Consider the following 23754-nt stretch of genomic DNA (forward strand, 5'->3'; position numbering starts at 1 on the left):
AATATTTGTATAAACGGAATTTGGAAGTCGATTAGGAATGCCTTTGGAAGAGATTGCTTACGACTTATGTAGGAAGAATGTTGAAAGAGAATGGATAAAGAATAGAAAATGGTAAACAGTCCTAAAATAGGCGGATGGTGCGTTGACACTAAGCTTTTCGCTGAGAGAATAGCCAAGCGGAGGAGTCCCAGTGGAGCCAACCATCCAGAGCTGGATTACGTGAATGATGAATGGATGTTCCGTCCTATATCTCTGTTTGAATATTACGATTTGAAGTCATTTGGTACCTAATATTTCCTCTCGGTTACAGTTCAGTGTTTATGTTACTCTTTCCTTTCGTGCTGAATTCGCTTTTAGCGTTGACAGAATAAAATAGGTATGTCTATAAAAATGAAATACTTAATAGGGAAATTAATTTCCCACGAGATATGGTGGATTTTTTTCGATTATGTATAAATCGAAAACCCTTTCTTAGCCTCGAAGTAAGTGTTTTTTACGACCACGGTTTCGACTTGTGGTGTCATTTTCAGGTGTAATTTTTTTGACATTACTTATGCATTTAAATCTTGAAAGGGGTTTGGAAATGGGTTATAGGTATTTAAATGAGTGAGGGGGAAGATGGGACTTGTTCCCTTCCCTCCCCCGAGTTTTAGACCCTTATTGTTGTAATATGCATTTAGTTACACGATCTGAACTTTATTCGAGAGTTTAAAATACAATTGCTCCTGTTCTGCTCACATCCACCTTTTTTAGAGGGTAAATACTTGGACTAATTTTCCGATATTCAAAGTTTCCTAAGACGTGTTCCTTAATGACTATTTTACGTTTTACCATTTTTATTAAAAATGACACTTCACGATCCAATGATAGTATTAACAAATCAATGAGAAGAGAGATATTCGTACTGCTAGGTTGCTTTCCTTATAATTTTGGCATCCACGTGTGTTAGTAGTTAAATTACTCAGTACTTTCTTAAATTCCAATGCGATAGCAATGATGTTTCTTTTTCTTAGTTTCCTGTTCCATAGCATAGTGTTCCTGTATGTTATGTATGTTTCCTGTACTCGTTTACGATGTACCGTTTTTATTAAAGAGGAGACTTCACGAGCCAATGATAGTATTAACAAATGAATGAGAAAAGAGATTTTCGTACTGCTATTATGGTTCCAAGTTTTTTTGGCATGCAATAGTGTCACTAGTGAAATTACTCAGTAGTATCGTGAATACTCGTATGATATGTGTATTTGTTAGGGATCACGTATACGTAGCATGAACTCCTTTCCAATTTCTTGCGCCACCTGAGCTGTCTGATGGGAAGGGGGGTGAGTTGGGAGATATGCGTGGAGGGATAGGTTTATTCAGGGGTGGGTTTGAGGCGAGCGGTTCACAGGGCCGTGAAGACTGGAGTGGTGAGCGTCCATTGTCCGAATAACAGTGGCGATAGGACTTGCTTGGCGAAACCCTTGCTTAAAGCCCTCTCGAGCGACTCCGGGAAGATATTCCGGAGATTATGCGTCCGAGACGCCGGAGAAGAAAAGCTGTGGGATATTTCTCGTCGAGGGGCACGTTGCGTTGTGTGAGAAAGGACATATACATCTATATAGTACCCCGCAAGCCACCTAAAGAGGCGTGTGGCAGGGGGTGTTAGGACACCAGCAATTATTATTTCTGAAGGTTATTTAACTTATTATATACATATTGAAATAAAAGGTAATGGCACTTAGCAGTATAGATTTCTCGTGTTTTATGTACAATTTGCTTATGGAAAAGTTGGAAGAAGGTATGGAGGACCTGACCCGGTGCAAAACATGGGAAATTTTTACAGTTATTGTTCGCCGGGGGGAAAGAATCAAACATCTTATCAATCGGTAGTAGCACTTTGTCACAATAAACAGGCGTACAGGAAAAACTACTACCTTTCATTTCAATATGTCGAACATCCACTATGTAACGTCTGAATCAGTTGAAAATAGTATATAATTAATTTTTAAACGACGGTGAAATTAAATTTCGCTTCCCTTTCCATTTAAACTTTTTCTTAACAATTAGTTCATTAGTGTCTTGGAAAGTATCTAGGGGATATGTTAAAGATTCGTTTGTGCCCCTCGAATTTTCCCCCCTCCTCCCCGGAGAAATTAAATATTGCGGAAGGTTATTTAACTTATTGCATAATTAATTTTATAACGACTGTGAAATTTCTATCACGCTTCCCATCCCATTAAAACTATTTTCTTACTGACCGTTGATCAGTGTCTTGGAAATTAGGTTTTTTTTAGAATGTAAAACAATTAATTTAGGCCAACGTTTTTTGTTTATTTTTATGCCTTCATCAGGGATTTTTTTGCAATGAATAAGAATTGTTAAAAAAGTATTTATTTGATATTATATTTATTAAAAATGTAATATCAAATCAAATTCATCGCAAAAAAAGTCTTGATGAAGGTATAAAAATGTGCTGAATCGTTGGCCAAGCATTTTGCATTTAATTATGAAAGACCTACACTCCTAGACTCTAATCAACGTTAAAAATTGAGGTCAAGAGATTGAAAAAAATTTAATTTAATGATTTGTGAAAATCGTATGATAATACTCGAAAATAAAGATCTTTTTAACTTTCTAGCCTTATGGCTAACAGTTTTTTTTCTTGTATTTTTGCTTAATGCCACTAAAAAATTATTCTTTGAGCCCGTCGTACTCGTCTATATTTGGTATTGCAGGCTGGATACATTTTCACAATGTAGTTTTACGCGATAGCCAAACACTATGTTTACAGCGCAGGGCTCTACAAACTTTCACATTTACTAACGTCACTTAATCAGAAAGATGGCGACAGTTCGTTTCAGCGCAATATTTGACCTACAGATATTAAAGTGTAAATTGGATCAAATATTTCGTATTATTTATATTTGAAACTAGGTAAGAATTTGAATATGGAGTTTTTTTGCCTCAAATATTTTGTCGTTGTTTAAAAGTGTGTAAATACTATTTCGTGATCAGCATTCAAGGAAAGAGGATGGTACGATATTTAGTCGCCGGATCTACTTATTTTTATGCTTAAAATCTGTACAAGCGAACAAAGATGTAGTTTAGCACGATAGAAAAAAACATTGTGTTTACTGCTCTACTAAAAACACTAAAAACTTTATTTGCTTAGTAGGTCACTTAATCAGGAAGATGCCGAGTGTTCGTTTCTACGCAAGATATGGAATATGGATAGTAAACTGTTATTGCTCAATGAGTACTAAATATTTAGGGGTACAAATTGTAATATATGGCGTTTTTATGCCTGAAATTTTATTTCTGTTGTTTTAAATAAGTGTGCAAATTCTCTATAGAGGCACAGAAATCCTTAATCAGGGAAAGAAGAAGTAGCTTGAAGCTACTTGCTGCCGTGCTTGAAATCGGGACGAGCGAACAAAGAGCAAGACAGCTATTTAGGGAATCGTGTCTCATGCCCGATGTCCGCATAAAGAAGGCTATAGGATTCCCTTGGATCTCTTGGCAAAGCTTTACCCAAAGCTCTCTCGAACGACTTTGGGGAGAAAGTATGGTCCTCTTGGGATTTTGGAAGCTGGACGTCGAGCAGAGAAAGGTGCTGTGTATTCTTTTTCCGAGGCTTCTTTGCATTCACTCAAAAATCCCGTGGCCGAAAAAAAGGGGGGAAGAGGTACTGGAAGATCCGGTATGAAGGATGCTATTTCCGTTTCCGAAATAAATCTCATTCCACTTTTTGTGTATTTTTTTTTACTGTCGTCGGTTTTTCCGCAATGAATATTTAGTTTTATTTAGTATTATATAATATAGTTAGCATTAGATTATTCCCACACGTGTATCTATGTCCCTTAGCTCTTCAAATATTAATCGTTTTAACATTAAAACAACAGGTCATTTCTTCAAAATTTTCACGCTATTTGTTCGCGTAATTTTTTCTTTATAATATTTAATTCGGCAGTCTATAGAGTATGCCTTTTGGCAGCAACATAACCTGACTTAACTTTCTTTAACTTAGGTTTTGAAAATATGGAGGAGCCTCTGGTAATTTACTGCAACGTAAAGTGCCGTAACTCCTCTTAGAATTTTTTTGAACTATTCGTGTTTTTTATTTACTGTTGTGGGTTTTTCCGCAATGAACATTATAGCAAGAATTTGGTATGTCATACACATGTTCTTGTACACATTAGCTCTTCAAATATCAAGCATTTTAATTTTAAAGACAATGGCTCGGTTTTTTACTTTTTCACGATCTTTTATTGTTTTTCATTTTATGTATTTCTCTAACTCTGACGACAGCACCATTGGCCTTTTACATCGTGGTTTTTAACTTAACAATCAAACGCACATGAACATCCTCAAGGGCAACCTACCACAGCGGGATTCGAGCTCGCGACCTCTAGTGTGGCTGAAAAGGACTTCAACCCGCCGTCACCGAGGCCGACTTTTTCTTTATAATATTTAATTTGACAGCCTATGTATTATGCTTTTTCGCAACAAACTTAACTTGACTTAACTTTTCTTAATTTTGGCGTTGAAAACGTTGAAGAGTCTCTGGTAATTCACTGCAACTTTAAGTGCTGTAAATCCCCTTTGAGCGATAATTTTCTGAGAAAATCTGCCATTTTTCTGTGTTGTTTCTTTTGGTTGCATTTGTTTATAAATACCTCATTCCTTATATCATCACAACGTCCTTTTCATGACTTGTACATGGTACACATTGTCACGCGTTTTTTATGTTCTTGTTTTTTCTCCTTTATGTTGGTAGCTTCTTTCGGATTGTTCATTCTAATGAGATTAAAAAATATTTTTGTGTTCTTGCGTCTCACTCATTCGCTGTTGGCGTACTTGAGTTGGTGCGACCTCTTCTTTGACCAGAATAACACCTTTCTCCAGCTTCAAATCTTATTGACATGTGCTTCACAACATTTCGTCCAAACTTCATATTTTTCTCCATTCCCTGCCTCACTCTGAAGTTTTTTGTATTCTGTCACCTCTTCAACTTACTGTGAGTTCTTCAAAAGTCCTCTGCCCACTTTTGCTACCTCCTTATAATCCGCCTTTGTTTTAGTACTTGGCTTGATCTTGACGTTTCTTTTTCTTGAAGTTGAGGAGAAACGTTCTTTTGTGTCTGTAGTTCAGCGCCTCACTACCTCAGCGAAAAGCTTCGCTGTTGACCATCATGATTTCCGATTTCGTACGTCAAGCTCGGCAATAGTGCTTTTAGATATCTCAGTTTATTCTGGGATAATGATGAATTTGTCCTGTCAGTGCGGGAAATTCTTCATTTTAGCCTTGAAGTAGGGGAAAAATTGGGTAAACACAATTTTTTCCCTAGTTTTACCATACCATCAAGCAGTTTCGACCACTGGAATGGAGATATCACGAAATTGTTGCATGTAAACAGCATGGATAATTTGCATATGGATAAAAATTACATTTTTGATTCTACTGAATTTTTTAAACGTAGTCTACCATTAAAATTACCGTTATTTATTTTTATTCTTCATGTGACTTGGTGATTGTTTTGAGGACTACATTATTGTATTTATATTTAATTGAAGCATATCTATTTTCACTGTATTAATTATAATTGAGCATCTACCATCGAGTCTGAAAGGCCGGTCGGCCTAACGTAATAAACGTGTTTGTACTCTATACTCTCCGAATATTTCAAGAAAATAGTGTATGTTTGAAAAATTACCGTGATGGTTTTACCGTAACTGGGGCAGAGATATATTTTGCTATAAATCTCTGCCCCAGTGCTGGCCATTTTCAATACTTTAGTGTTATTTCATATCAACCAGCCTTTGATGCGAGGAATAGGTGTTTGGTATCATTTAAAGGATTTTATTATTTATTTATTTAAATTTTAACTTTTTATTAAGCTAAATTTTATCATAAAATTGAATTTTCCATTTGTTTTTTTATTTGTTTATTTAGAGGATAGATTTATAGGTCTACCAATTTGTTAAAAAAAATGTCTAACTACAATTTAAAAAAAAACGGATACGCCCGTAGCAAAAATCGAAGTCGAAGTCTTTCACGTGGCGTAATATTACGCCCATAGCACGCAAATTGTTAAAGGTGTATGGGTCACCGAAAAGGACGGAATACGAACGGTCGAGATAGAAGAGAGCGTTCTCTGAAGGCGCTCGAGTACGGCATTGTTTTTCTCATTTCCTCCGCGAGATGGAGTTGCTTTTGTCGCTCCGTTTCTCCCTTTGACTCTCCCGTCTGCGCTGGGGTAACGGCATGTTTTCATCCCGCGAGCAGCTGGAAGGATGACATCCGACGGCCGGGAAACATATGGGAAAGAAAGTAGGCGTGTCTGCGTAGCGTTGGGAAGGAATTACGCATCATTCGGGTGAAGGATTCGGGCTTATTTTGATTAAATTCTCACCCGCCTCTCCTGCTCTCTCGCCCTGGCTCACCGTTTGATTAAATTCGATCGTGTGGGGGATTTTTTTCATTCTCCGGAACAAATATTGCTCCCTTTTTCCCCCGGGAGTACTCCAAGCCGCCAATGAAGTCATGTCAAAGCGGGGTCTGTGCTAGTGTTGGTACGTATGGGCTGAAAATTGCTTCGTGTTAACCCTGTCGAATTTGTGGAGTCTCGTCTGTTGTTATTTTATGGGGCAAATTAATTCTTGGCTATGCGTAAATGACGAATCTATTAGGCAGTCGCGGAGGTTAGAGAAACGAGTTAAATACTTGTAATTTTCGTTTAATTTGTTCTTCAAATTATTCACCATCAATCAAGGTCCACAAATATTGGCTTTCGATGTTATATATTTTGGACATTTCTCTAAAAATCTACGATTTTATAACTGTTCTTATGTTAATACTTATGTAAGAAGAGGAAAAAATGTTGATTACTTTTAGAATACACATGTCATTTGGACAAAAGCAGTTATAATGTTCGTTACACCATATAAATCATGAAAAAATGAGTGGAAAGTACGAATTTGTTTCATTAACCATGTTTAATATTCTTAATTTATGCGAAGTACCGCCTTCATTCATTATATAAGTTATTAACCTAGATATAATCATTTATATTATTACAGAAAGGTCTTTTCCTGTCATTCCGTATATGCTCCGTTAATAATCAACCTGTATTGATAAATGAGGTATCATTTTAAACGTTGAATCACCTGCTTCTGACTAAAAGTACAATTTCAATCTCAAATGTCACTGTTTACCCATTAATTTGACTTAAAAGATTCGATTTTTCCATCGCTCGAGGTGTATCGACTTCACACATTTCTTTTAATTTTAAACTTCAAAAAAAGGTTTAAAAACTCGTTTTCCGTGATATTTATGTTTGTGCTAAAGACACCCGTAACTAAAAAGTTACAGACGACAACATTTTTACTTCTAATATTGTCTGTAAAGAAGTTTTGTAAATTTCGTGCCATTATTCAGTAACAGACCTCATGATTGTTACTGCTGGTGCCAAACTCTCTTGCCTGTATTTTATTTGTATGCTTTGTATATTTTTGCGAGAAAATAAGTATAAAGAAAGTACTGTATGATACACTTTCTTCGCTATTTAAAACCAAGTTGCACAGTTTCCTTAACATTCGTATTCCCTGATATCGTGAAAGTGGGAAATTTTCGGTCGGGTCACCTTAGTTCCTCTGTAATAACGAAACTGTTTTTGATAACAGAAGCGAAAAGTATTTGGCCAACATCGCAATGTTCCCTACTGCCACCTTAAGCGACCCCTTCAATGCCGTGTCGAGTCATTACCAAGGTCGGTGATGGTGATGCAAGAGCGTTCCAGTCTGTAATACACCCTCATTACGCTGACGCATATTTTCGGGACCCTCTCTGTACCCTCGACCCTGAAGGAGCGTCTCACGTTCTCCTTATTTCCTCATCGTTAAAAAATAAAAGCCCGCGGGGGTCTCCGGTTTCCTCCTTGAGCCAACGGGTGTCGCTAGCCCCTCCACTGGCAATTTGAAATTCATGCGAGGGACTGTCCCTCGATGCCACCGAAGTTAAGTGCATTAAAGTGCAAGAGTATGTGTCGCTTTCGTGAAAGTTGCAAAATATAATCATCTCACTATATTTCATCGACTGACGTCCGGAAAAAATAAAGAATGCCTAAAATTATTAAAATATTCATTACCTTAAAGTATTTATTGTTATTTATCTTCACCGCTGGCGAGGAAAAGAATGGAGAGGAATAGAATTGGAGAGATACATAGATAAATAGATTTCTAGATATAATGAAAGGTATTAGGTCAGGGGTCTTCAACCTTTTATAATGCAAGAGCAAAGATGGCTTTCACATCGTCCGGAGGGCCACAATGTTCCACTTCACTGTAACACCACATAAAAAAACATATAATTTCAAGGTGCAGTAATATTTATTGTTTAAAAATTTAATCAATAAATGCGATTTTTGACATTGTTTACTTATGAAGACTTTGTCGATATTTGGTTTTATTTTTGTAGTCTTATATAATATTTTCTTTATCCTCTTTAGGCTTTTCTTTTGGCCTCTTTAGCTATAGGCATGTGGCCCGGGTTCCTTGGGTTGAAGAACCTCGGATTAGGCCTTATTGTGAATTTAAGAGGGAAGTACATGAAAGAAGGGAGGGCTTCCAGAATGCTTCTTAAGTACTCCTTGGAAACCTACGTTAATTGGCAGAATACTTTTATATCTTCCCGAAAACACTATTGAAGGTCTGTACTGGGAGGGAATCTAACAAACAGCAATGTAGGACTATCATAATTATCTATATGCTGTATAGGAGCAACCTATCGAGGCGGAACTCGAACCAGCGACCTTTGGTTTGACAGGCAGGGACTTAACCCCGCCGCAAAAACTATAGATAAAGCAATCACAAGTCGTGTGCAAATCCTGTTATTAAATGATTGATTGTACTGTGTAAATGTATGCCCTCTAGTGTTTACAAAACTTATAGTACCTGTACTTACTTACATTTATCGCATGTAGGTGGGATCTGTTCTTGGAGATTTGTCCCAAGTAACGTGCTGCCCATACCGTATTTTCTCGTATACCTTGCGAACCTATTTTTCCTTCATAGCGGCATCAAATACGGCGTGCGCGTCATAAACCAGAATGCGGGTCGCTCGAGTATTAAATTGTAGCGATAGGAAAGACGCATAGCGGCGCTTCCATGGCGCAATTAAAGTTTTTACTTTCAGTGATTAGTTCAATGTAAATAAATATCGTAGAGAAATATTTCGGGTTCATTTATATTTTCTGATTTTGGTATTACTAGCCACTGCGTCATCTGCAAACACGAGGTTGTCGAAGAATAACGACGTAAACTTCGGCAGAAATTTTATAATGGCCCAACTGGAAATCCGAGCCTTCCTTAACCCATTTCCTCCCACCGTAGCCGTATTACACATCTTACGTGCTCAGCACAAGAGTCTCTTGATGAAGCAGCAGAATTTTCATATTGTCACAAATATGATATTGAAGTTTGTGTTCACCTAAGCCATTTATTAGTTTATTTTCGAAGCTGCTGAAAAGTAAGCCCACATGCAGAATGATAAGGGTGCAAAAAGGAATTTCAATATGGACGCAACTATCTGAAAATAAGATCTTGCCTTTGCATAAATGCGGACGTTTTTTAAAATATTATGCTTAACATTGTTATGACCTTGTAGTGCTCATGATGGGATGATTTAGATAATGGCATCGAAAAGGTGATTGTAACATTCTTTCATCCAAAATCATGTTTGCCTTGAAGAATTTATCCTTTTTATCTTTTCCAATGATAGAAAATGAATCACACACGATTATCAGCCTTTTACCATCCAGTGTAGTCATATGACAGCGGGTCTGTTTGAGGAAATAGTCCACTAAAATATTTAGCAGGATTACTTGTGACGATTATTTAAGCAGGATGTTTACATATGTTCAATATCTCAAGTAGAAAGTTTTATGGGCGGAAATGGGTTGATCGGTAGAATACTTTAATAAAAAATGCAATATCGACACACTGCAATCTGCTGTGTGTCGATATTGAGCTTTCGGCTGACGCTATAGCATCTTTGCTGAGGATTCTAAATTCAGAAGAATTAAGCTTGATGGAGTGGAATATTACCATCCTGAAAGAAACACTTGCAATTTTCCACGATTATAAACGTTTACTCTCGACCTAAGTTTCGATGTTGCTACATCATCTTCAGTACAAAAGAGTAAATTACAAAATAGGGAATTATTATTTTTTTCTTCTTCTTATCTTGACCTCATTTAATACATGTTAAAATATTTCCTGGAGTTAAGGTCAACGTCATTTGACGTTGACGTTTCATTTAACGTTTGACCTAAACTCCAGGAAATATTTTAACATATAAAATAGGGAATAGAACTATTTTGTACCTTGAAGATGATGTATATAGTAACATCGAAACCTAGCTTGGAAGTAATAGTTTATAACCGTGGAAAATTGTGTTTTTTTATTTCAAATAGATTCTAAATTCATTCTCAGGCCCAGTGCCCCCGTTGGTTTAAGTCTCGCTTGGAGTGAGGGCTCCTTCGCAGTGTCATCTCGAGCAATCTGCTAAGTGGCGTGCGTCGCCTCGCAGCCGCTCGTTAGACTAATGACGGCGGCGCACGGGGTGAAAGTTGAGGGGTGAGAAAGGAAGCGGTGAGGTGCCGCGCTCAAATTTCAACGGGACGCGTTACTCCCACTCGACCGGTATTTTTGTTTTCGCATTACTCGTTTAAAACGAGGTATCATCTTGAAATTATTTAGCATATAAGGTTGACCTTTGTCAAAATTTTCCTGAATCTGTGATATAAAAAAAATTTTTGCGTGGGATAAAATACTGAGGTGATATTTTCGAATTTGGGGTGCAAAAAAAGTTGAAAAGGTCCACTCTACATCTACGAGTAACCGTGCGAGCCACCGTCAGGGTGTGTGGCACGGGGTGATTCCACACCACGTATGCAACACTAATCCTAGACTTAATCAGAAACGTGCTCGCTTGCCGGACACGGGCCAAGCGCACAGGACAACGATACGCTTTCAGACCAGAAACTAGGAGAGTGCTAAGGACACGAACATGCTACCATGCAAATAAAATTACTAGTTAGCAATATATGAAACGGAAATTTATCGTAAGTAGTGAGTAATTCATGCATGTGTTATTGCAGGCCTAGAAATTCATGGAGATAGCTAATATTAACAATTGTAGTAAGATATTAGCTGACTTGCAGAGACTTTTACCTTGTCCGAGTCCTATAGATATCCTAGAGCTAAACTGTCGCAGGTATTATGGCCCCTTATTGCTCGCGTCTAAGACGCTCTATCTATGTTTTGTGAAAGTTCCATGATGTTAGGTTTTTATTTTAGACAAGTAATAATGGCCACAGGCAACTTTGTGAATGGTCTACTATTTATTTCCCCTAAACATTTTCAAGATGATAGCATAAATTTTTAGCGAGTAATACGTCACGAGAAAAGGCCGAACGGGAGTATCGCGTCTGTCGTTGTTCGGTCATTTCTCTCGACGAATCATATATAATTTGGCGAATCATTAATAATTTAATATTATTATTAATAGAATATTATTAATAATGAATTAAGTCTTCTAAAAACATTAAGGAGAAGGCGGGAATACGTAATTGGCCAAATTGAAAGGCACGATGGCCTGATGAAAACAATCGTACAAAGACATAAGGAAGGGAAGAAGAGTAAGGGAAGGCCCCGAATGAGTACATAGGACAGGTTTTAAAGGACATGAAAGAAAAAAATATACGTCACTGTGAAAAGGGTAGTGTATTGAGAGCTGCATTAAACCAATCCCAGGATTGTTACCTTATGATGATGATGATGATGATAATGAATAATTAATTAATGATTTAATAATATTAATAATTAATTAAAGGCGTCCTTCCGAGTAGCAAAGTAGAAGCTTTATCTATAGTATCAGTGCATGATTTCCGACTGTGATTAGTGGTTAGTGTAGGGGACGGACAGTAATTAGAGCAGGGTGCGTGAGACCGAAGGGCGTGGTTCGCAACCCGATGACGTGGGTGAAAAAAAAGGGTGGATTGGGATTGCGTGACACACTGCCGACGCGTCCCAGAGCCCTGTCGCGTAAATCGATGCGTTTCCTCCCAGATGCCCCTGGATTGGCTTTCGTGAACGCTGTCCTTAATGCTCCAAGTGCGTCTCCAGCAGCACGCTTAAAGAGCTCGAACTGAGAGGATGAAATTTTAAGAGGACGCATCACTCGACCGCGGTGGCGGATTAAGGGGGTGCATTAAGGCGTCCACCCACCTTAGCATAAATTTTAGACAAGAGGAAAACATCCTGTAAAAAACACTGGGGTATTTTTGTAAACCAGAGATAGTTAGTGGTATTATTAATTATCTAATGCCATTTATTTTTTTAATCGAATTGAAGTTAATTATTGGTACAAAAATAATTTTGTAATATATTTACTAGATATGTGATTCATCATCGTAAATATCCACACATTTAGCGTATAAAAATGCATTATAGTTATAAACTCTTGTCACCGTGTAGGTATCCATTAACCAAATAACAATGCATTCTAATTTTACTGTATAACAAGATAAAGTGTGTACTTCAATTAATAATAATAAATAATTGAATATTATTAATAATTAATCAAAGACGGCCTTTCGAGGATCAAGGTATAAGTTTCATTGAAGTAATGATTGAAGAAGCGGCAATTTAAAGTGGTTCTCAAATGAAAGTGTTTATTTCACCAAAGTAACGAACTTAGTTTAAAAAATGGATAAATATCTAAAATCCACTTGACTGCGCATATTAGACATCAGACACATTTCGCCTAGAGGTATTGCATACCACCAAGGCACTAATGAATCGAGAGTAAGGAGGAAACCAATAAATCGACCCCTACTAGCCAAGTACCTTAAGTAAATAATGGTGAAACGTAATTTATCGAAGTGGACTTCACTACTGCTGGCTGGCGTTGAAAAAAAAGCCAGCATTAAAGGCCTGGTTACACGATACATTAACACTTGCATGTATTTTGTTACCTACGGTTCGAGTGCCGAAGGAACTGATTTACATTTATCGCTAATTACTGGGGTATTCGTTTTCTTTGTGGCGTGTTATTCCTCATTATCATAGAGGCCGTGAATTCGCTCGAGCTGTTAAATATAATATTCTACGTAGGGAAAATTATTTTGGTATGCAACCCAAGTTTTGAATTATTTATAGACTTGCCAACAAAATGGAAGCTTTTTCCCTTGTGATCATTATTTTCCCCTAATTACTATCGGATGAAAATGTTGTTTTTATAGTTTATTGTTAGTACCTACCCACTTGTAAATGTAAAGTGAGACGCCATACATTTTTAACGAGTCCCTCTCATTACTTGAAGGCACAGTCTAATTTTTACTCTGGTCTTAGTTAAGTTGTATATTTATTCTCTTCATCAACCATATCGCTATTCGGTGAATTTTCTGATAAATTTTCTCTTATCACTCCCCTTTTTGGCGATCCAATTCACGTATTTAAAGAAATTTCGGGATGTTTCTCTGTGTGATCTCCTCTGATATTTTGCCTTGAATCTAATCTGTCTTTTCTATTTTCGATTACGTAATCTCATCCGTGATGGTGAATCATCTCTAGCTATAGATCAAGGGCCTATCAGTTACTTTGGCTCGGAGCCAATGAAATGCCTCGGACAAAGGAGCGTATATTTTTTGGGTTAAGGACTGACTGACCCTGAATGATGATTGGAAAAAGTAGTTTTCAGATATTGAACTTTCTGGAAAATATATTCGGTGACAGTTACTAATGAGTGTGTACCGAAAACTGTTTTGGCATGCAACTGTGTTTTTGCATTAGTAGGCTCACGAGATGGAAGATTGTTCTCGTGTAAAGCATTATTTTCCCTTCATCCCTTCATAACACTGGGATGTGAATTGTAATTTTTTTGTATTAGAAGTACCCGTTGGGACATGTTAACATGTACGCGAAAGCATAAGCTAATTTGTCTTATTGTCTAGGTCCTAGGTTTATGCCCTACGTCATCCATATCGCTATTTTTCTCGTTGTCGGTGGTTGGAAGAGTAGTTGGAACTTGTCTACGTGTATAATCTTTTTTTTACCTTTTTCAAATGACATTTAATTATTTCTTGATGAAATAATTAGCTCTTTAGTATAATCGCTGCATCGATGTTTTCTGGAAATATCTTTTTATTTTTACTTTTCTTGGATACTTTAACGCGCGGTAAAAGTTTTTGCGTTAAAATGCGTTGTGTGGGAGATAGATACATTGTACCAGATATAAAAGTCGTTCAGTTTTACAGGAACCCTCCTTATGCTGTGCTCGTAGTTTTTTCATATACCGTAGGAGAATAGAAAGGGTTAAAATGTTACAACTGCGGGTCTGTATTTTGCATTTCCTTTAGAAAGAAATTATAATTATATATAAATATTTGACAGCCTGTGAACGTTCTTTTAATGTAAACTCAAATTCTGCTCAAATATAGCCGATCTCTGATATACTCTGTATTTCTGCCACTTGCGTCACATCATACATTTTAATTAGGGCGCTTACTAAACAACTATCTTTTATATACTATGGCGCGCAGCATAACACATTTTGACAGAACTTCCATCTCTTACGTACTGTGCTCTATAATGGCGGTTTTTTTAACCCTCGTTTAGGAGGAATATCTGTTATCCGTGAGGTTAAATCCATCTCGTCTGGATGATTTTGCGTAGGAGTAAAGCTGCAAGAGACTCAGACCGGATCATTGACTGGAGGGACAGAGAGAGTCTTTGGGCTTTTTAATATCCGCCGGCGTTTTCCTTGGTTATCGGACACTGTGAACGAAAACCCTTTATTTCTGAGGTCCATTCACGTCTTCGGAATACAGGAAACTCATTTCCATTCGGCCTGGGGCGAGGAAAGAGAAGTTACTCATCAAAAACGGAAAGTTTCGAAAGGGCTCCGTGGTATATTCCCGGCGATGTGTATTAGACGCTTGGGCGTGGTGGAACCGGACACTCTCAAGAGGATGTACTCTCCTAAAGTGTTCTTCTTGTCCCAGTGTTTTTGAGAAATATCTGTGGAATATCTTCACCGATTCTTTGAACTCTTTGGACCCATATCTAATTAGGGTTGATGGTACAATCTGATGTATATTCAATGATTTTCAGCACTTTAGAAATTAGTTATGGTCAGCATTTGCGAAATATACATTTTTACGTGTACACATTAATGAATACATGTTACAAGTAGGTTAGAGTGCCTCGTTTTGCCGCTTTTTTTGGGAGCGAATCGTAATACCCGGCAAAAGTTGCTTACCCGGATGGGTATTACAAATTTAATTTTTTTTTCAAAATCGGTTAATATCTTCTGTTAGCCATTTTGACTTAATATTTCGAAATTTTTGACGAAAAATGTAAATAATTTAAATTTAGTTTGAGCGAGCATTCATTTTTTGCAATGGGCTATAATTTACGCTTAAATTGATACGTCAGACGAAGTATTTCAGCTATATTGTTTTTAATTATCGAGAAAATGACATTTAATGTGTCCCCGAAAGCAGTGTTGTAGGGGTAGGTGACCCGCAATACATGGCCTCATTTTACTCAAGCATGCGATAAATGACGCCAAATAGAGACATTTTCAATCAAAAACGTGGAAATAGTGTCTGAAAATTTCAACACTGTAGATATAAGTGTCTTCAGTGTTAATTACGTATTTTATTGGCCAATGATGAAATCCTTCATATTTTATTTTTTTTATATTTTTCTATCTCATTAATTTATATTATATTCTTTTATCTATATCCCCATTTTTATATTACCTGCACTATTATAGATATTTTTGTAGTTTTTCCCTTAGAATCGAAATTAATTTTTCTTAACATTTACTTTGCGAGAGTAATTTTTTTATTGGTCGCCATTAAAAAATTTGAATTTCATTTTACGTTAAGGTTCTAGATTTAAGCGGTGGTGTTGAAATTACAGCTAAGCGTTAGGGAAGATAATTAAATTACCTTCATGATGATTTTTAAAATTCTTCCAGAAATCCTCTCCATGTCTGGATCTTTCGTGGGTAACGGGTAGCTCTTTCTCGTATTACCCAAATGGGAGTCAGATGGATAATTTTCTGTCATTATCATGAAATAGCTCCATTTTTACTTGCAATGATTGCTGCGGTATTATACGCTGTGAAAGCGCAATGATATGGGATTTTTAATCATTTTTTCTCTTGCAATTTGCATTGCACCAAGTACGAAGAAAGTGACTGGACACGTCGATTGACGTACTCCGCCGCAGGTGGAAAGTCAAGATTGTATCGATGAATGTGCACCAAAAACAATGTATTTTGGGGTTTAAAAGGGTGGAATTAGTAAAATTCTTTTAATAATAACAAGGAGTGGTTGCCACTAAAGGTAGGACTCCTAGAGGAATACGCATTTAAAGTCTGATGAAGTGCTGAGGTTATGTCTATGGGGGTTGATTCGTTTGGTAGATTGTTGAGGGGGATAGGAGCACCCCTGTTTCATTTTCATATATTTTTCTTTCCATTTATTTCCTTATTTTGTATTTATTTTGGGAGACTTTTTAGCTACTTGTATATGTTAGTGGTACTTTTACTCAATTAATTATTGTGTACGACGCATTTCCAGCTCACAGAGCCATCATTTGCTACAAGTGCAACTACATTTTATTTCTTTTGTCGAACTTGTACTGTATTACGCCTGAATCGGTTGAATTCATAAATACTGTTTACAGGATTCTCCACTCCCACAGTTCCATTGATTCCCACCGGTCGCAATAAATTGCAACGCTCCAGTCGCTAGGATACATGTCAACTTACGTATTAGCCCGCAAGAGATACGCTACTCGCCGAATGTAATCGTTTATTGCTAAACAATTTTATTCGTTTATTTTTAATTGTTCAATTACATTACCAATAGTGTAGTTAAAAAACGTAGTTAAACATTTGTATATGTATTATATTGTAACGAGTGATATGTATTCCTGTCAAAACAACAACAATGGACTTGTTACTGTGGTCCAGTGGCTGCGGTGATCGACTCCTATCCGAAGGTTCTAAGGTGGAGTCTCGTCGGCAATACTTTTTTTTCTTGGGGTTCTGAAGGGAATTCAAAGCAAAATGCGTTGACACCCACCGATCCTTGCGCCACTAGTTATTAAGTCGAAGCGCGATTTAATACGTGGGGACCGGTTTCACTGCTACTGTTCCCTTATGGTAATATTAACTCTATGGTTAAATTAAATTATTATTCCCGCTTTTAGCCGTCCTCGGTTCTATTTTTTGGATACTACTAGCGAAGGTGCTCAGCAAATCACGATGCTTCCCGCCAAGGCTGAACTCTGTGGTTCTGGCTACCCCCACACCTAATCCGTGGGGCAGCACTAGCGTCCTTGCGTTGCGAGGCGTGCGTGGGCAGGCGGGATGTTGGGATTAGTCCGTTCTCGATGGAAATATCGAGTCGGTTGGGGAGTGGAGTCGTATCCGCCCGATGAAAATTTCATTCCTTCCTCACATCTCTCTCCTCAGCCTTTCATCCGTCATTCCCGAATTCCTGCCCCCTCCGTCCGCGATTTACTGCCCCCGCGTACTCGTGTTTCATCCGACGCCAAACCCGGCTGGGAGCGTCAAATGAACCCTTCACGAATTGGATGACGGAGGACTCGGGTCATGTCACAATTCCCCAATGAGAAACTCTTGGACAGAGGCGTACGTAAGGGGAGCTGAGAGAACACGTGACCCGCCACACCCTTGAAAAGAAGTAAATAATGAAAAAATAAATTAACTGCCATCATCGAAATATTTTAATTAGTCATGCAGTAATACTCCATCATAAACGTTACTATTCATGTGTATTTAAATATAAGCTGTCATGGGGTGACCTTTTCAGGAATTTTCTGTAAAATGAACAAATTTCAGGGAAGGAATACGATGTTGGTATCATTCAAGTAGAAAATGGTACAACGTCATCTTTTGCCAGAAATTGTTTTTATTTTAAAGCAATGGTTTGAATCAACAGTCAATTGATTATTGCGAAAGACATTTAGAAAAAATGCTGTTGAGATTATTCATATATGTTTAAGTCACAATGTAAAATCATGTCTCATCGTAATGGAGTGACTTTAAGAAATCTGATTTTGTAAATTGTTGGGGAATCTTTATTTGCGTGTGCAAAAGATAATTTTTCACATATTTCAATAATGATTGAAGTATGTGAAAAAGTTAACTATTCCAATAAATTTTCCCAACTATTAATGCAGGAAATAAATAAGTGTATTTTGCCCTGTGAATGTAAACTTTGGTTTGGTCGAATTTTTTAATATATCTGAGATTTTTTCCTCCTCTTTACTTTTAGTCATTTGGTAGAAATAGCATTTTGAAAAATATTGTGTTGCAGCATTTGCCAGTAGAACATATACGTAGATTTTCTTGGTATTTGTGGTCACTAAGATGCTACCTACTTATTCGAGCTTGGAAATTTACAATTCATTTGTTTCACATATGTTGGTAGTTGTGTGATATCAGATTGCATATGCCACTATGAAGTAAAATTGATATTAGATGAGGATATAATAAAAGTAAATTTAAGGCTTGTTAACAAAGTTTTTTTTTGTTATCAGTGCTGTAATAGAAGCTAAATAATATTAGTAACACAAAATTAGCATTTTGATGGACTCGGATGGCTGGGGAAAATGTTGACTCTAAAATACAGGCCGTGAGCTTTTTGTCTGTGTACTCCTATTTTGCTCTTTAATCTCAATACATGACATTTATTATGGAAAAACTTTTACTTTAAACCTTAATATGTACAGAAATTTTTGAAAAGTATAATTAAGTGCCATTTTTTCATCCTTTCAGGTTATTCCAAAAGACTACAAGACAATGGCTGCCCTCTCCAAAGCGATCACCAAAAATGTGCTGTTTTCGCATTTGGATGAAAATGAGCGATCGGACATCTTTGATGCAATGTTCCCGGTGAATTTCTTGCGAGGAGAGACCATTATTCGTCAGGGGGACGAAGGAGACAATTTCTACGTTATTGACCAAGGGGAAGTTGAGGTAATTTAGCTTCACATATGTTCACCAGTCTTTTTGGGAATGCATGAATTTTCGTCATAAATTTAAGAATGATCTTTCACAAATTTTGCCAGGAGCTTGATTGGTAATGGTTGTTGAATTGTAGCATCCAATGTATTACTCCGGTTACATAGCTGTTATCTTAATAGATAACCATATTTGAGATTTCATTATAAGATCGATGGGCAGTTTCATCCTAATTAATGCTAGAAAATGCTAGCTATCACCCTCTTTCGAAATTTAAATGGTCATGTTTACTTTTTTTGAAGTATTGAGGTATTCAAGGTACTGGTGTCTTAATTACCAGTTAGCAAACTCCAAGTGACATAGTTTCCTTGCATAAATTATTTTTCCACTTGTGATGATGATGTTTTTTATCAACTGATAATGCTTTATGTAGTCATGTGACTAATACTTGCTATCGAACATATTGGTAAAGCAGGGTATGATCTCCGGTAAAAATCACTGAAATGATTAAGTAGCGGTGAAGGAAACATTAAAAATTGTTGTGCATCAATTCCTTGTTTTTTCTTCTCTGCTTCAAGGTATTCGTAAATGGCGAGCAGGTCACTACAATTGGAGAGGGAGGGAGCTTTGGTGAATTGGCCCTCATCTACGGCACCCTCCGGGCTGCTACAGTCAGGGCAAAAACAGATGTTAAACTTTGGGGCATTGACCGTGACTCATATAGACGAATTCTTATGGGATCGACAATACGCAAGCGCAAGATGTATGAAGAGTTCCTTTCACGTGTTTCAATTTTGGGTAAGGTCCATGTGTATTTGTTAATCTTTTATTCTTAGCAATATAATGCACACATTTACCTATTGCCTCATGTTGTTTTAATTAATGAAAGTTTTCATCTTTATTAAATTTTCTGCTAATGTTTATTTTAGCATGATTTTTGGCTTAACGTGTATAACAAAATAAACTATAAGGGGGGACCCAAAAATAACTGGACAAATTTTATAAAAGATTCAGATTTTATTTTTTTGTGTTACAAACATTAGTCACCTCTGAAGTACTCTCCATGAATGCTAATGCATTGGTTCAAATGTTTTTTCCACTGTGCGAAACACATTTGGTGCTCATACAATGCCTTGCATCACTGCCTTCGATTCTATTTTCACCTCCAGAATGTGATCAAAAAAATTTCCTAGTTTAAAGTATACCGGGACTAGCCGCGGTGATAACTTTTACAGGAGTCACCCTCAATGCACAATCGTGCGAAAGATCCACAGAGAAAAAATCATTCGCCTTGACCGGGATTCGAACCGGGATCCCCCGATTTCCGGTCGAGTGCTTTAGCCAGTTAAACTACCGAGGCGTCATTCTTCCCTGTGGAAATTTGTGGACTATTCCGGACAAGGTGGTATGGACTGCTGACATCCACAGGGAAGAATGACGCCTCGGTAGTTTAAGTGGCTAAAGCACTCGAACGGAAATCGGGGGATCCGGGTTCGAATCCCGGTCAAGGCGAATGATTTTTTCTCTGTGGATCTTTCGCACGATTGTGCATTGCGGGTGACTCCTGTAAAAGTTATCACCGCGGCTAGTCCCGGTATACTTTAAACTAGTCTAGAGCGAACACCCCTTGTGTTCTATGTCCGGGCCTGCTCTCTGGCTGTGGCGCTGTGCACACGATTTGGACTGCTTGTGGCATCATATGCTCAGCAGTCCAGCAACACCTTGTCCGGTAGTGTCCGAAAATATCCACAGGGAAGAATGACACCTCGGTAGCTTAACTGGCTGAAGCACTCGACCGGAAATCGGGGGATCCGGGTTCGAATCCCGGTCAAGGCGAATGATTTTTTCTCTGTGGATCTTTTGCACAAAAAATTTCCCTTTCATCACCCTTTTAATCCAGGTGAACAAAAAGAAGTCACAATTTCCTATATCCGGTGATAGGGTGGGTGGGTTAGGAAGTGGTGTTGTACAGTTTTTAGTCAAAAATGGTTTGATCAGTAATCAACAAGCAGGGGATGAATTTCGCTGCGAGGCTGTGGAAATGCTGATCAAATATGGTTCACTATTCCATTTGATACTTAATTTGTAGTCATCCATACATACAATAGTGACTATGCACTATTTTCATGAAAAGATAGAGGAGCAAATTAGCCGATATTGAATGAGATTTTAGTTTTCGGGGTCAAAAACTTCATGAATGAGTTTGAAAATAAAAATAAAAACTCTTTTTTAAAGTTAATTTTTCTACGCCATGAACTCTAAAATGAATAATTCCTCATAATAACTGCATAGTGCCATCCTGTCAGTGACGAATATTTTAAATTCAACATTACCAACATTAACCTACAAAATTGGATATTGTGATTTTTTCTCCAAACCACAACCCACAGGCCAGATGTAGCCTACTAGGCCCTGTCAATTAGCCTTTGTATGCCTTTTCACGTATGAAAAAAAATTGCGGTAATTCGTAGGTTTACTGCTAGGACCAGACCGCGTGTGGAGCTTTCCAATAACTAATTAAAGGCATCATCTCTGTTTTATGTATGCACATATTTTTAATTTGGACCTTGAGTATGGTGTAGTCTCTGCTCCCTAACTGTTACTGGATAGTTAATTCAGCCCTAAGTGATGCTTTTCACTCAGGTAGTGAACCTCCTTCAATCAGGTTCCCAGTATCTTTTTGTTCAGTACTGGCCATATGGACCTCTTTATTGTATTCTTATGAGTTTTATTGTTTATCATTTACAGAGAGCTTGGACAAGTGGGAAAGGTTGACTGTAGCTGATGCCCTGGAGCCTGTCTCATTTGAGGACAAGGAACGTATTGTTCGCCAAGGTCAACCCGGTGATGACTTCTTCATAATTGTTGAAGGAACAGCACTAGTTCTTCAGCAGCGTGGAGGGTCCTCACCTGATGCTGAAGATGGAGAGGCAGTTGAAGTTGGACGGCTGGGTCCGTCTGATTATTTTGGTGAGTCATTAAAAAATTCTTTATTTATTACATGATTGCCTTAAAAAAGGCACTTGATTTATTTTTTAAATACAGTACTTGCTAGTTCAAAGTATACCGGGACTAGCCGCGGTGATAACTTTTACGGGAGTCACCCGCAATGCACAATCGTGCGAAAGATATCCGAAAAATCCGTGTCCGAAAAATATCCACAGGGAAGAATGACGCCTCGGTAGCTTAACTGACTAAAGCACTCGACCGGAAATTGGGGGATCCGGGTTCGAATCCCGGTCAAGGCGAATGATTTTTTCTCTGTGGATCTTTCGCACAGTACTTGCTTCCTGTCCTGATGGTGCGGTTCTTAAAAATAAAAAAGTATTTATTTATTCCGAATTCATTTTATGATCATTATTTCAATATTTTTTTACCACTCTTTTATACTTCAATGGTGGATAAAGTTTTGATTATAATTTTGTCATTGTTGATGTCCTTTAAGTTTTCATAAATAAATCTGATGAGAACATTGTGCCAATAATGTAAGCACACCATTTTTGTAGCGAGTCATTAGGTCTTTCATTTTGAATGTACTCATGATTAAATTGGTTTTAGATAATCAATTGTATGAAAATTTAAAGGTGTATTAATTTTTTATTGTATCATTGTCATTGCAGGAGAGATTGCTTTGCTCTTGGACAGGCCGCGGGCGGCTACTGTTGTTGCAAAGGGACCCTTGAAATGTGTTAAGTTGGACAGAGCCAGGTGAGTTGATAATGATAAGATAAGATTTATTCATCCAAGAGACACATTACATAGTGGCTACTGGTATATGCATAGGATAAGTCAATATGCAAGAAATCTTACATGAATTACAAAAAGAAAGTATGTATTACAAATTTGGCACCAAGTATTCTTTAACGCTATAAAAACATTTATCAACCAGATATTCATGGACCATTTTTTTAAAAACAGGTGTCCTCATTTCTTTTTTAATGTGTTCTGGTAGGTTATTGTATAATTTCACACACATAGACCTTGGACCATTGGATGCCATAGACAAATTATTGGGCTTAACATGTAGGTTGTTACATTGCCTTGTGCCATACATGTGTATTTTACTATTCAATTCAAATCTGCAACTATTTTGTTTCACAAGTAATGCACTATGATAAATATAATGGGTGAACATCTATTTTCTTAGGTCATATGAAAGTCATAAAAAGGTTTTCAATGTACTTAGTATTTAGCACTCCACAGAACAATGCCAAGGAAATAACTCTGCATTGAATTCCTTTTCTAGCAACTTATTCATCTCATGTTAATAAACACTTGCAAATAGATGGTCATTCATTCAGCTAGTACGACGTTGTCATGAAGATTTATGAAAAGTAATGATAATATTTAGAGTCACTACTTTATTTTCAAATTTGTAATCTGCTCTTGTTGCAGCCAACTACAGTGGAACCTCGTTAAAACGAGTACGGACTATAGAGACACCCCCGCTATTACGAGAGATAGCCGATGCACCGTCAATTGACCTTATAATAAGCGTGTTAAAAAATTCGTTTTTACGAGACCCTTTCGGTGTTGGCTCTCGCCATAGCGAGGGTTTCACCGCCGGAAGACTTTCATCAAGACTCCTTAACCTCTGTAATTGCTAGCGATCTGTTAGAAATGGAGTTAATGGAGTGCTCAGTCTCAAATTTACGTGGTAAACTGTCGTTCGATAAATATAATGATTGACGAAACAATGCTTTG

General features: G+C 37.4%; 1 protein-coding gene across 3 annotated transcripts in view; it reads left to right on the plus strand.

Annotated features, from left to right (window-relative positions):
- LOC124169759 (cAMP-dependent protein kinase type I regulatory subunit) overlaps positions 1–23754 on the plus strand; it is a 300877-nt gene that overhangs the window by 272280 nt on the left and 4843 nt on the right. For all 3 annotated transcript variants that reach the window (XM_046548467.1, XM_046548468.1, XM_046548470.1), the window contains exons 3-6: positions 18865–19065; positions 19629–19848; positions 21799–22020; positions 22671–22758. In XM_046548467.1, coding sequence (XP_046404423.1) covers positions 18865–19065; positions 19629–19848; positions 21799–22020; positions 22671–22758 — 731 coding nt within the window. The remainder of the gene's footprint in view (positions 1–18864; positions 19066–19628; positions 19849–21798; positions 22021–22670; positions 22759–23754) is intronic.

Source organism: Ischnura elegans, chromosome 12 (assembly GCF_921293095.1).
Source record: "Ischnura elegans chromosome 12, ioIscEleg1.1, whole genome shotgun sequence".
NCBI lineage: Eukaryota > Metazoa > Arthropoda > Insecta > Odonata > Coenagrionidae > Ischnura > Ischnura elegans.